Source organism: Natator depressus, chromosome 6 (genome assembly GCF_965152275.1).
Source record: "Natator depressus isolate rNatDep1 chromosome 6, rNatDep2.hap1, whole genome shotgun sequence".
NCBI classification, from domain to species: domain Eukaryota; kingdom Metazoa; phylum Chordata; order Testudines; family Cheloniidae; genus Natator; species Natator depressus.
In genome coordinates, this window is record NC_134239.1 from 37,356,040 (window position 1) to 37,368,687 (window position 12,648).

The 12,648-nt window shown below is 42.9% G+C and overlaps 1 protein-coding gene across 3 annotated transcripts in view; it reads left to right on the top strand.

Moving 5' to 3' along the window:
- Window positions 1-12,648, top strand: part of PARVA (parvin alpha) — a 90,482-nt gene that overhangs the window by 41,533 nt on the left and 36,301 nt on the right. The window contains exon 1 of one of the 3 annotated variants that reach the window (XM_074955077.1): window positions 2,663-2,801. The exons of the other annotated variants lie outside the window; for them this stretch is intronic. Coding sequence (XP_074811178.1) covers window positions 2,774-2,801 — 28 coding nt within the window. The 5' untranslated portion in view covers window positions 2,663-2,773. Of the gene's footprint in view, window positions 1-2,662; window positions 2,802-12,648 lie in introns of those variants that run through there. 3 annotated transcript variants of the gene reach the window in all.

The following is a 12,648-nucleotide window of genomic DNA, read 5'->3' on the forward strand; positions in this document are numbered from 1 at the left end:
TTATGCGTAGTGTGCAGGGAGAGGCGGTGATGCAGAGCTGACTACTCTGGCTTTGCCACCTGGGGATTTCCCTGCACACAACTAGCTCACTGTCCCTTTTGTACAGGGTAGAGCAAAAAAGAAAGAGTAGCATCCAGGATCAGGCCCTGTAATTTTTTGATAGATTTTATTAGTATAAACAGAAGGCCAAATTATTTACTGGTGCAAACTGATGTAACAAATTTGGCTTAGTATTTTTAAAAATATCCTGGCATAACATCAAGTTTTTTAAACACAAATTTCTCAAGCCAAATGCTGTGTTTGTTGGCTTATCTGTTTAAACTGGAGGCACATCACTTCTCATATAATCAACAGTTTAAAGATGGTCCATAAATCATTAATTTTTATGACATATGAGGTTAGGCAGAGTGCATTTTTTCTACTACTATCTGGATTTTCTCAGGACCTAGATAATTTTATCTCATTTACATCAAACATGCAGGTAACTTTAGAATTCTGTGTCTGCATTATTTCTAGGGAGGCATAATACAATTACAAATGACAGTAATTGACATTACATGCTTTAATTAAATTTCCTCCTCTCTGAACCAAAACCTTTTAACCAAGCATTGCAGTGCTATTTCTGTATTTCTTTGTTACATGGGTTAATGTGCTATGTGGCAGATATGGTATTTATCCATTTTCACAAATTAAGCTATCAGTATCATGTTGACTTTAAATTGTTTCCTATATTGATGGCCAAAACCACTTGAAAAAGATTTCCCTCCTCCCTTTGCTAAACTTCCTATTTTAATGAAGCTGAAAATTGTGGGGCTGAAAATCAACCCTTTATGACAGTTTGGGAAGCCTAGGCCCAAAGCATCTCACCAATATGATGTTCTTTTCTGCAATGGTTTCTGCTTAGGGCAAAGGGAAGCACATTTTCTGAATCTGAGACTAATAAAATGATTAATTTCTTCTAGATTACAGGAAGTAGAGGTGAAATCCTGTTTGAAGTTGTTTGTGGGAAGCGAAAATGGATTGACAGGAGTGCGTACTTACAAAACTTTGCTCCCCACCCCCAAGCATGTGCTTCAGACCTGAATTCTAAACTTCCTAACTAAACAGACTCCTGCAAATGTTATCCCTCAGAAAACAACCCCACTTTGGTTATTACAAAGCTCTCATTCTTGCCCACTGAATACTACTGTAACTACATTAGTTCAATTAGACGGGGTCCTCCTGGAACTATGGTAGGTACAAGCAGTGTTTTAAAGAGGAAATCAGAGGAAAGACCGAGAAAACTTTCGGTATTTCATCTCATTTTTTCCACAATTAACTGGTGTTATTCAAATGGCAGCACTCTCACCTTCCTGCTCTGTGAGGAAGCGGGTGCTGATGCAGTATGCCAGGTGGATAGCCCTCATTATTGTAGAGGGCTACTCAGCAGAACTTCCAGGAGAGAGGCTGGAGCTCAGTGAACAGCCCATCAACCACAGTGTTTTCATTAAGGAACATATGTGAGTTAAGTGCCCCACCTAAAGCTCCCCCATGGCTACACCGTGATTGGTGCAATGCAAGAGCCTTTTGTAGAGTACATTGTATCTTTTCTATGATGGGTCACTTCAGAACCAGGACCAAGGTGAGTGGTGGTTTGTAGCACAGATGAATAACTCTGAGCACCCCACGGTGTCCATTTATGACTTTGGCAGTGGTAATTCCGATGAAGTTTAAATGGAAACTAGAAAGGTAACCACTTTCTGCTGCTCAGGATGGAGCCAGTCATGTGTCATTTCCTCCTTGTGCTCCAAGTGGAAACAGGAGTTCAGGAACTTTTACAGCTCCTTTTTTAATATCTTCATAGCAATTCAGTTTTGACACCAAGTCAAAACTGATTATTATTTCATCTGGTCCTCTACTAAGCCACAATCACTCTAGAGCGGAAGAGGATTATATATTTTCCTTTCCCAGGTGTTTTACTGTCCTGTGATGTCTCATGCATTTTCACTCCTTGCCCTCCAACTTTCTATATGTGATTGTTTCCATTTTAGGGCCTGATCCTCCTTCTGTTGGAGTTTTGTCATCTATTTCAGAGGGAGTAGGACCTATAGGTGGAGAAGAGGCACAGTGGGTAGGAGTGGAATTTGAACTTCCCTTGTACCATATTACACTTGCATCTCAATTCTGGAAATATATTTTAATTATTTGGCTGCTTATGTTGATTTTCACTCTTTAACCACTTTTAGTTTTTTTTATCATTCTGCACCTCTGATTTTTTTCAAAACCAATGCAGGCAGAAATCCAGGTGTTCCACTTCATGTTGCCATGTCTCCATTCTGCCCTGCCCCATCCTTTTAGGATAACTATGGTTCTATCCCAAATTGTAAGGGGGAAAATACCAGTTATTAGAACTGGACTCTGAGATTGCATGAAATTACATGCCTTACAGACGCCATTCGAGTTTTTCATTCGATCATATGACAGGTAAAGATATAGTCAAAGCTGCATCTTAGCTCTCCAGACAACAACCTGCCAAGCTGCGAAAGGCAGATTTAGTTTGTTTTGCAGATGGTCTATGAGTCTCATGTGGCATCATATTAAATTATATAGGCAGTCAGTCATTTGTTCTGAAGTGATGCACTGAGCTGAGAGATGTATCAGGAGCGTTCTGTTGGAAAACAAGCTCAACAGCTACGAATACAGCTTCACAGAACAGCAACAAAAAGGGGGCCTTGAAATACCTTACAGACAGCTCCTTGTGCAGATAAAATGAGGGTGACTTGGATAGTGTACAATGGGCTGTGGAGCCTTTTGCCCTAAAGGTAAGAGATCCTACACTACTCATCAGTGTTTTTCATGTTTCAATTTCTATGGTGTCTGAGTATTACTTTCTGCACTTACATTTTTGTAAGGGGTGTTAATTTTTGTTTTCTAATATTTTAAAATTGAGGGGAGGTGGTTATTGTCCTGTTGCCTTGGTCAGACTTTGCATTGTGAAGCTCCCGCCAGTTAACAGTGGAAGACAACATTGTAGTTTGTTCATTTCAAATGTTATTCTGGGTCTCAAATATTTCTACAATATGAGATATTAACTAGGGTGTGATTCTAGACCCACTGAAGGACAATGCAAGTGTTACTATTAACTTCAGTGAGTGCAGGATCAGACTCTTAGTAATATCTGAACCAATGTGAAAATTATATGAAATAAACTTCAGAGTCTGAATTTCTACATAGGGATAAATTGCTTAGTTTAGTCAAAAGCATGTTTCAGATGAGGATTTTCAGATGGGTTTGTGTGACAGAGAGTACTTTCGTTTTTCATATTATTTTCACTTCATTAAATATTTCTTAATACGAATAGCTGTAATTGTTGTTTTCAATCCACAAGCCCTTTTGGTACATAAAGCAGTTTAAATAAGATGCTATTGAAATTAAATCAATATTTATGACTTTAACATCTGCAGGTTGAAAATTATGTTTGTAGTCCTCTGAATTTGTGTTAATGCTATGGAAAATCCGTTTAAGATTATTTACTCAGATTCTAACATGTGTCCAATACAAAGTGGCAAAACTTTGAATCTGCACTAGAGTTACTATTAGTCTCAATATTCTGGATGTTGAAAAAAGAAGCTGGATATTGAGGAGTGTGAGTGAAGTACACTTAAGAGGCAGTATGTTGTAGGTAGCTATTTCTAGTGCTATAGCCCTGCTTGATGGGAGCTAGCAAATGATTGTATGAGCTACTTCTTGTTCAAAGTATCTTGGAAAGAACAACAGCAAAATATGTGCAGTTCACAAGACAGTTTATTCCTATAATGCTGTTACTGATATTGTGTACCACTTGTTTTCTAATTTAACAACGTGGTAATACTGTACTCCAACAAATAACACCAGTACACCACTTCCCTGGGAAGAGGCAACTGGAGGCTAGAGCAGGTGATTGGGTTTAGAAAGAAATTACTGCAGATTGGGAATGCACAAGAGGATTTATGAAGGGTTCATGAAGAGCGATTCATAGGGCATGATGAAAATTCCCAGAGCTGAGATATAGGAGCTAGGATGGTCTCGTGATTATGGCATAGGACGGGGAATCAAGAGGTTTGGGTGCTATTCCTGTATGACTGCAAGCAAGTCACTAGGGATAGATTTTTAAACACCCAGCTTCCCTTCTACAGGTACAGATTATCTACACAGACAGGGAGGCTGAGTCTTGACCCAACTCAACAGGTTATCTCAAGTGCTTATATACAAATGCACAAAGCCTTGGAAACAAGCAGGGAGAACTGGAGGTCCTGGTGATGTCAAGGAACTATGACGTGATTGGAATAACAGAGACTTGGTGGGATAACTCACATGACTGGAGTACAGTCATGGATGGTTATAAACTGTTCAGGAAGGACAGGCAGGGCAGAAAAGGTGGGGGAGTAGCACTGTATGTAAGGTAGCAGTATAACTGCTCAGAGCTCCGGTACGAAACTGTGGAAAAACCTGAGTGTCTCTGGATTAAGTTTAGAAGTGTGTGCAACAAGAGTGATGTAGTGGTGGGAGTCTGCTATAGACCACCGGACCAGGGGGATGAGGTGGATGAGGCTTTCTTCCGGCAACTCACGGAAGCTACTAGATCGCATGCCCTGATTCTCATGGGTGACTTTAATTTTCCTGATATCTGCTGGGAGAGCAATACAGCGGTGCATAGACAATCCAGGAAGTTTTTGGAAAGCGTAGGGGACAATTTCCTGGTGCAAGTGCTAGGGGAGCCAACTAGGGGGGGCGCTTTTCTTGACCTGCTGCTCACAAACCGGGTAGAATTAGTGGGGGAAGCAAAAGTGGATGGGAATCTGGGAGGCAGTGACCATGAGTTGGTTGAGTTCAGGATCCTGACGCAGGGAAGAAAGGTAAGCAGCAGGATACGGACCCTGGACTTCAGGAAAGCAGACTTCGACTCCCTCAGGGAACAGATGGCCAGGATCCCCTGGGGGACTAACATGAAGGGGAAGGGAGTCCAGGAGAGCTGGCTGTATTTCAAGGAATCCCTGTTGAGGTTACAGGGACAAACCATCCCGATGAGTCGAAAGAATAGTAAATATGGCAAGCGACCAGCTTGGCTTAATGGTGAAATCCTAGCGGATCTTAAACATAAAAAAGAAGCTTACAAGAAGTGGAAGGTTGGACATATGACCAGGGAAGAGTATAAAAATATTGCTCGGGCATGTAGGAAAGATATCAGGAGGGCCAAATCGCACCTGGAGCTGCAGCTAGCAAGAGATGTCAAGAGTAACAAGAAGGGTTTCTTCAGGTATGTTGGCAACAAGAAGAAAGCCAAGGAAAGTGTGGGCCCCTTACTGAATGAGGGAGGCAACCTAGTGACAGAGGATGTGGAAAAAGCTAATGTACTCAATGCTTTTTTTGCCTCTGTTTTCACTAACAAGGTCAGCTCCCAGACTGCTGCGCTGGGCATCACAGAATGGGGAAGAGATGGCCAGCCCTCTGTGGAGATAGAGGTGGTTAGGGACTATTTAGAAAAGCTGGACGTGCACAAGTCCATGGGGCCGGACGAGTTACATCCGAGAGTGCTGAAGGAATTGGCGGCTGTGATTGCAGAGCCCTTGGCCATTATCTTTGAAAACTCGTGGCGAACGGGGGAAGTCCCGGATGACTGGAAAAAGGCTAATGTAGTGCCAATCTTTAAAAAAGGGAAGGAGGAGGATCCTGGGAACTACAGGCCAGTCAGCCTCACCTCAGTCCCTGGAAAAATCATGGAGCAGGTCCTCAAAGAATCAATCCTGAAGCACTTACATGAGAGGAAAGTGATCAGGAACAGTCAGCATGGATTCACCAAGGGAAGGTCATGCCTGACTAATCTAATCGCCTTTTATGATGAGATTACTGGTTCTGTGGATGAAGGGAAAGCAGTGGATGTATTGTTTCTTGACTTTAGCAAAGCTTTTGACACGGTCTCCCACAGTATTCTTGTCAGCAAGTTAAGGAAGTATGGGCTAGATGAATGCACTATAAGGTGGGTAGAAAGCTGGCTAGATTGTCGGGCTCAACGGGTAGTGATAAATGGCTCCATGTCTAGTTGGCAGCCGGTGTCAAGTGGAGTGCCCCAGGGGTCGGTCCTGGGGCCGGTTTTGTTCAATATCTTCATAAATGATCTGGAGGATGGTGTGGATTGCACTCTCAGCAAATTTGCAGATGATACTAAACTGGGAGGAGTGGTAGATACGCTGGAGGGGAGGGATAGGATACGGAAGGACCTAGACAAATTGGAGGATTGGGCCAAAAGAAATCTGATGAGGTTCAATAAGGATAAGTGCAGGGTCCTGCACTTAGGATGGAAGAATCCAATGCACCGCTACAGACTAGGGACCGAATGGCTAGGCAGCAGTTCTGCGGAAAAGGACCTAGGGGTGACAGTGGACGAGAAGCTGGATATGAGTCAACAGTGTGCCCTTGTTGCCAAGAAGGCCAATGGCATTTTGGGATGTATAAGTAGGGGCATAGCGAGCAGATCGAGGGATGTGATCGTTCCCCTCTATTCGACACTGGTGAGGCCTCATCTGGAGTACTGTGTCCAGTTTTGGGCCCCACACTACAAGAAGGATGTGGATAAATTGGAGAGAGTCCAGCGAAGGGCAACAAAAATGATTAGGGGTCTAGAGCACATGACTTATGAGGAGAGGCTGAGGGAGCTGGGATTGTTTAGTCTGCAGAAGAGAAGAATGAGGGGGGATTTGATAGCTGCTTTCAACTACCTGAAAGGGGGTTCCAAAGAGGATGGCTCTAGACTGTTCTCAATGGTAGCAGATGACAGAACGAGGAGTAATGGTCTCAAGTTGCAATGGGGGAGGTTTAGATTGGATATTAGGAAAAACTTTTTCACTAAGAGGGTGGTGAAACACTGGAATGCGTTACCTAGGGAGGTGGTAGAATCTCCTTCCTTAGAGGTTTTTAAGGTCAGGCTTGACAAAGCCCTGGCTGGGATGATTTAACTGGGAATTGGTCCTGCTTCGAGCAGGGGGTTGGACTAGATGACCTTCTGGGGTCCCTTCCAACCCTGATATTCTATGATTCTATGACTCTATGATTCTAACTCAAAATGTATCCCTTAATCAATTTGTGCATCACTTTTTCCCATCTGTAAAAAGGACATAGTAATAATTTCCTACTTCCCTGGGATGTTGAAGCTGGAGGGTAGGGATAGGATACAGAGGGACCTAGACAAATTAGAGGATTGGGCCAAAAGACATCTGATGAGGTTCAACAAGGACAAGTGCAGAGTCCTGCACTTAGGACGGAAGAATCCTGTGCACTGCTACAGTCTAGGGACCAAGTGGCTAGGCAGCAGTTCTGCAGAAAAGGACCTAGGGGTTACAGTGGACAAGAAGCTGGATATGAGTCAACAGTGTGCCCTTGTTGCCAAGAAGGCTAACGGCATTTTGGGCTGTATAAGTAGGAGTATTGCCAGCAGATCGAGGAACGTGATCATTCCCCTCTATTCGGCATTGGTGAGACCTCATCTGGAGTACTCTGTCCAGTTTTGGGCCCCACACTACAAGAAGGATGTGGAAAAATTGGAAAGAGTCTAGCAGAGGGCAACAAAAATGATTAGGGGGCTGGACCACAAGATTTATTAGGGGAGCGTGAGGGAACTTGGATTATTTAGTCTGCAGAAGAGAAGAATGAGGGGGTATTTGATAGCTGCTTTCAACTACCTGAAAGGGGGTTCCAAAGAGGATGGATCTAGAGTGTTCTCAGTGGTACCAGATGACCGAACAAGGAGTAGTGGTCTCAAGTTGCAGTGGTTTAGGTTGGATGTTAGGAAAAGCTTTTTCACTAGGAGGGTGGTGAAGCACTGGAATGGATTACCTAGGGAGGTGGTGGAATCTCCTTCCTTAGAGGTTTTCAAGGTCAGGCTTGACAAAGCCCTGGCTGGGATGATTTAGTTGGGGATTGGCCCTGCTTTGAGCAGGGGGTTGGACTAGATGACCTCCTGAGGTCCCTTCCAACCCTGATATTCTATGATTCTAAATTAATTAACTTTGGTAAAGTGTGTTGAGAGGTTAAAATGGAAAGTGCTGGCTCATTCCCTGTATTAACTGAAGAGTAACTCAGTTTCCCCAGGCTAGGGTCCTGGACTCTTGTATGGTTTCCCAGCCATGCCCCTGAGACCTTACTCTGCCTCCAAGTTTTCTGAGAACATCTTCTTTTTAAATTTTCAGTTTAATTTTCAAAGCAAAGCATAAAAACCTTATTACTGATTGAAAAGAGTAGCAATGGCCCAGAGCACTGGTTCTCAACTTATTACACAATGTGTTACCTGGGCTGCAGGGCAGCAGTAACCTGGACCCTGACCCCAGACCCGTGCCATGTGAGGGCGGCTGGCTGCCCGCCCTGGACCCCTGCCATGCAGCTGCTCCAGACCCTGCGGGGCTGGCTGGGAGCCCCAGACCCCGTGGAGAGGGCCAGCTGCCATGACCCCGGGTCTCTACCCCTGCAAGGTGGGCCGGCTGCCCTGACCCTTGGTCCCTGACCCTGCCAGGCAGGCTGGCTGGCCTGGACTCCGGGCCCCTGACTGTGCTGCGCCAGGCAGCCGGGAACCTGGCGAACCCTAGCACGTGGGCTGGCCTTTAGCACGCAGCTGAGCTGGGTCGCAGCTGTGTGCTAATTGTGCCCCATGTGGCCCGGGGGTTGACAACCGCTGGCCCAGAGTCTCAGCTGTGGCTAGTACACATTAGGTATAGCTGTGAAGGAGGGGGACACAAAAGATTTAGCTGCAGCTCCCTGATTTCTGGAGCTGGTTCTATATCTGGGGCATAGATTAGAGAGCATCTGGGCTATTCTAATCTATGTCATATGACTAGGGCCCTCAAGGGGCTTTCCACTAGCCAGGAATTGCCAGAGCCCTAATGTGCTCCAGCCATGCCCTTCCAATCCCTCAAAAATCCCTCAAATGCTCCTTAGCTTGTGGACAATAAGGGTGGGAGCTATGCTGGATGAGGGCTCATCTGTGCCAGGGAAATTCCCAGCTAATGAGATTCTAGCTTGGTTCTGACATGCTGCTTTCTCTTATGAGTTTTTACAAACTTTGGATTTCTTCACAAAGTGCACCAAAAACGCAGCTGAAAATGAGGCATTCTTGGCCTTGTCAGTTGTATAAAACAGTCGAGTCCTTAGTGGAGGTATTTCTGTGTCATCATCTTTTAACACATGCCCCAACTTTTTTTTACATTTTAAGTTACATATTTTCTATACGCTACTCTTAACAACATCTTGCACTAATGCAGCACCATTCATTAGAGGAACTGAATGCTCTAACTATACACACATTAACTGAGCCTCATGACACCACTGTGCCGAAGGTAAGTAGTGTTATGCCTCTCCTGCGGAAGAGTAAAGTTGTCCAATGCTGCAAAGAAGATAGAGCCCAATAGAGCCCAAGAACTGACTCCCTGTACACTGCTCTAACCACTAGGCAGCGTGGCCTCTCAACAATGAAGCTACAGTTATAATTGCTTATAATCTGCCTTTGGTTCATCAACATACAGGCTTCCAATGGCTTTCCTATCTAAAAGGTTGCTGTCAAGGTTTCTGGGCCTTAAAATGAACATACTTTGATAGACACTACATGTTATCTCTCTCACATTAAAACACGTAGACATGTACTTTTCTTGAAGCAGTAAATTACAAAACAGAATCCTAAAGTCTAGTTGATTCAGAAACTGTCAATGGGTTATAGAACCTGCTGGCTGTAAGAAAATAAAAAATCAAATTGGGAATTCCTTAAGCACTTATGCTATGTAAATAACAATAAGTGGCAGTGAGGTGGAAGAAAAGTCACCAGTTGCCTGAACTAAGAATCTTGAAACAGGAACTAACTTGTTAGGCAGGATCACATATTGAATTACCCTGAAAAGGATGAGGAGGAAGAGACCAATACATACATTCTTCCCATCAGCACACGGCAGTTAATTCAGTATCTTAAAACATAGTGGCTTGTCTGAGATCATGATTCCCAAACCGTAGGTCCTGACTCTCCAGAGAATTGTAGAGAGCAGGCAGGTCACAGGAGATTACACAGAAATATTACATTTTACAAAAATTAAATGCATGTAAAGTGATTTTTAAAACTGGATGCACAACGTAAGTCCACTAGTGGTGTGCCCATTTTAAGGTGATCATATTGCTGAAACATGAGACCCCAGTTAGATGTTCAACTAGATGAAGGACGAGTGAAGGATATGAGCATGTGCAGCAGGCTACTAATAATAAATCACACCTGTCTGCTGTATTCTTCTCTGTTCTAATCTCTCCAGGTCACATTGATCCTGTGTTCCTTTGTGTTTGAGACTCTTCCGGTTTGGTATCATCCACATGTTTTATCATGGTTAACTTTACACCAAAGAAATCTTTTTCATAGGGCATGTTGAATCACAAAGGAGAAGAACTTGAAGACCCTCATGGCAGAAAAGTTTGTTTGTTTTGTTCCTCTTGGTTGTAAAAATATCTGGAAGTTCTACATAACTCCTGGTCTTCTGTGAAGAAGACGTTTCTTGAAGACGAACAGATGTTTGTCCATTATGATAGAAGCAGCTCCAGGAGCTGCAATTTCAGAACTACAGTCCTGTTTTGTGCATACACTACATATTTGTCCTGGAAAAGAAACTTTAGTTCCCTTGCGAATGTAACATATGTGCAATCATTTCCCTAAATCCACTTGAAAAAAATGCGAGGCAGATCATGGGAATGCAGTAGGGCTAGCATTACTTTTTCTCCTTCAGAAAACAAGGCTTGTGTCCACAAGGAGAAATGAGCAAGAGATTCAGCAAACCATTGTCACGCTACTAGCAGAACAAATGTGTGCCCTTACATTCCTGAGAACTATTTTTGCGATTTCTCTGAGGAATAGACAGAACTTTTTGAACTGGAAAAGACTTCTTGGAACAAATCTTTGGTTTTCTCTTTTCTGCATGAACGCTTCTTGTTGATGTTGGATAAGTTGCTTGGTAATTCACAGAACATTAGGGGAAAATCAATCCCATAAAATAACTCCCCCCACCCCCCAACTTAACTCAATTTTTGGAAACCAAATAGTGTAATGAACTGGCTGCCTTCTGTTGGCTGGGAATCAGGACTGCTCCTGTCTTTGTTTAGGACTCTGTACTGCAGGCGGCTACCTGAGATTTTCTTTCAGCTCAAGTGGTAGAAGCCTGTGCTTTTGGGGCGAGGATCTGAGTTCTATCGTTGCTGTCACCATGAAGTTCTGAGTGGATGTGGCATGCAGCATAGTGAGAACTATAAGTCCGACTTGGCAATAAATTTGTCACCATGATAACATTAATTTTTCATGCAGTGGTATCACTAGCAGACCAAATAATAACTTACAGCTGTCCCCTGCCACTGCTGAATTGCGTAAGAACCAACAAGGCGTTAAAAATTGAGGCTATTTCCAGGAGCTTCCATCTAGACCAGACACTTTATTAGTCATGGTATGTTCTGGAGAAGTCATAAAATTTCTGATTGGTACTATTTGTCCTTCTGGGGTGGGGGGAATTAAAAAAGTAATTTTGGATTCTTATCTACCTGTCTTCCCTACCCCACCTCGTGGTTTTTTCAAGCATATTGAAAACCCGTACATGAGATGACATGTTTTAATAGATGTGTTGAGAGAATCCAAAGGAATGAATGGAATCATTGGCACCTACATTAGATTGACACTGGATCATTTCTTACCTGTTATAAATCACAGGGGAATGCTGAGAAGCTTCCTTTATCCCAAACAGGAATTTGGAAGCATGCAAAGTTCAGTGGGGCTGAGTGTCTTGTAGTTAAGGAGCAGTACAAGTGGTTTTGTAAGGAGTCCTTTTATCCTTCATAAGTTCTCTTATTCGTGATGTGTAATCTGTGTTTTTTCTATTTATTGCATGGGGGAAGTCAGATACCAGCAAAAAAAGTATTTAAGTACCACTGAATAGCTTTAGACATCTAAGAAAAGTTCAATTAATTTGTACTATATACAAGAGAATTAAATTGTAGGATTCCCTCCCCCACCACCCACACATCTTTTCTGCTAGGTTTTGTTTAATGGAGAAATTAAACATGCAAAAAAAATGGACCCTTTTAGAGAGAGTGGTTATTAATGCAGGAACATTAAAGTGAGACACGTTGTTGTAGCCCAGTTTGCATATTTACTTTTACAAATGGTTGGCTTGGAGTCAGCAGTTAATGCAATGAGAATGATATTCCTGTGCAGATCATTTCCTGAAAAACATTTTCAACTGCAAATATATCTCTGCTTTTCTTCCCTCATTTGTTATGTCTTTGAGAATGAATGGGGAGTAACATTTACAACTTAAGGTTTATGTTCTGAAAACACTTTTGACAATGATCCCCATATAAAAAGGCCCTATGTGTCTGTTTCTGCTGTTTTGTGCTGTGAATATCAAATTTCTGGTGGATGCCATGTCATACTCTGCTAACTTGTAAACATCTACATATTCACTTTCATTGTACACATACTGTCTTTTGTGTGGGTTTCTTTTGTCTCCAAATTAAGGTTGAGCTGCCAAAATATATATCAAGTGAATTATCCATGCAAGAAATTTAGGTGCTAACATTTTAGATTGTTCTTTTCTTTTCCCTGTGTGGGTTGATAACGGGTCCCTGTAC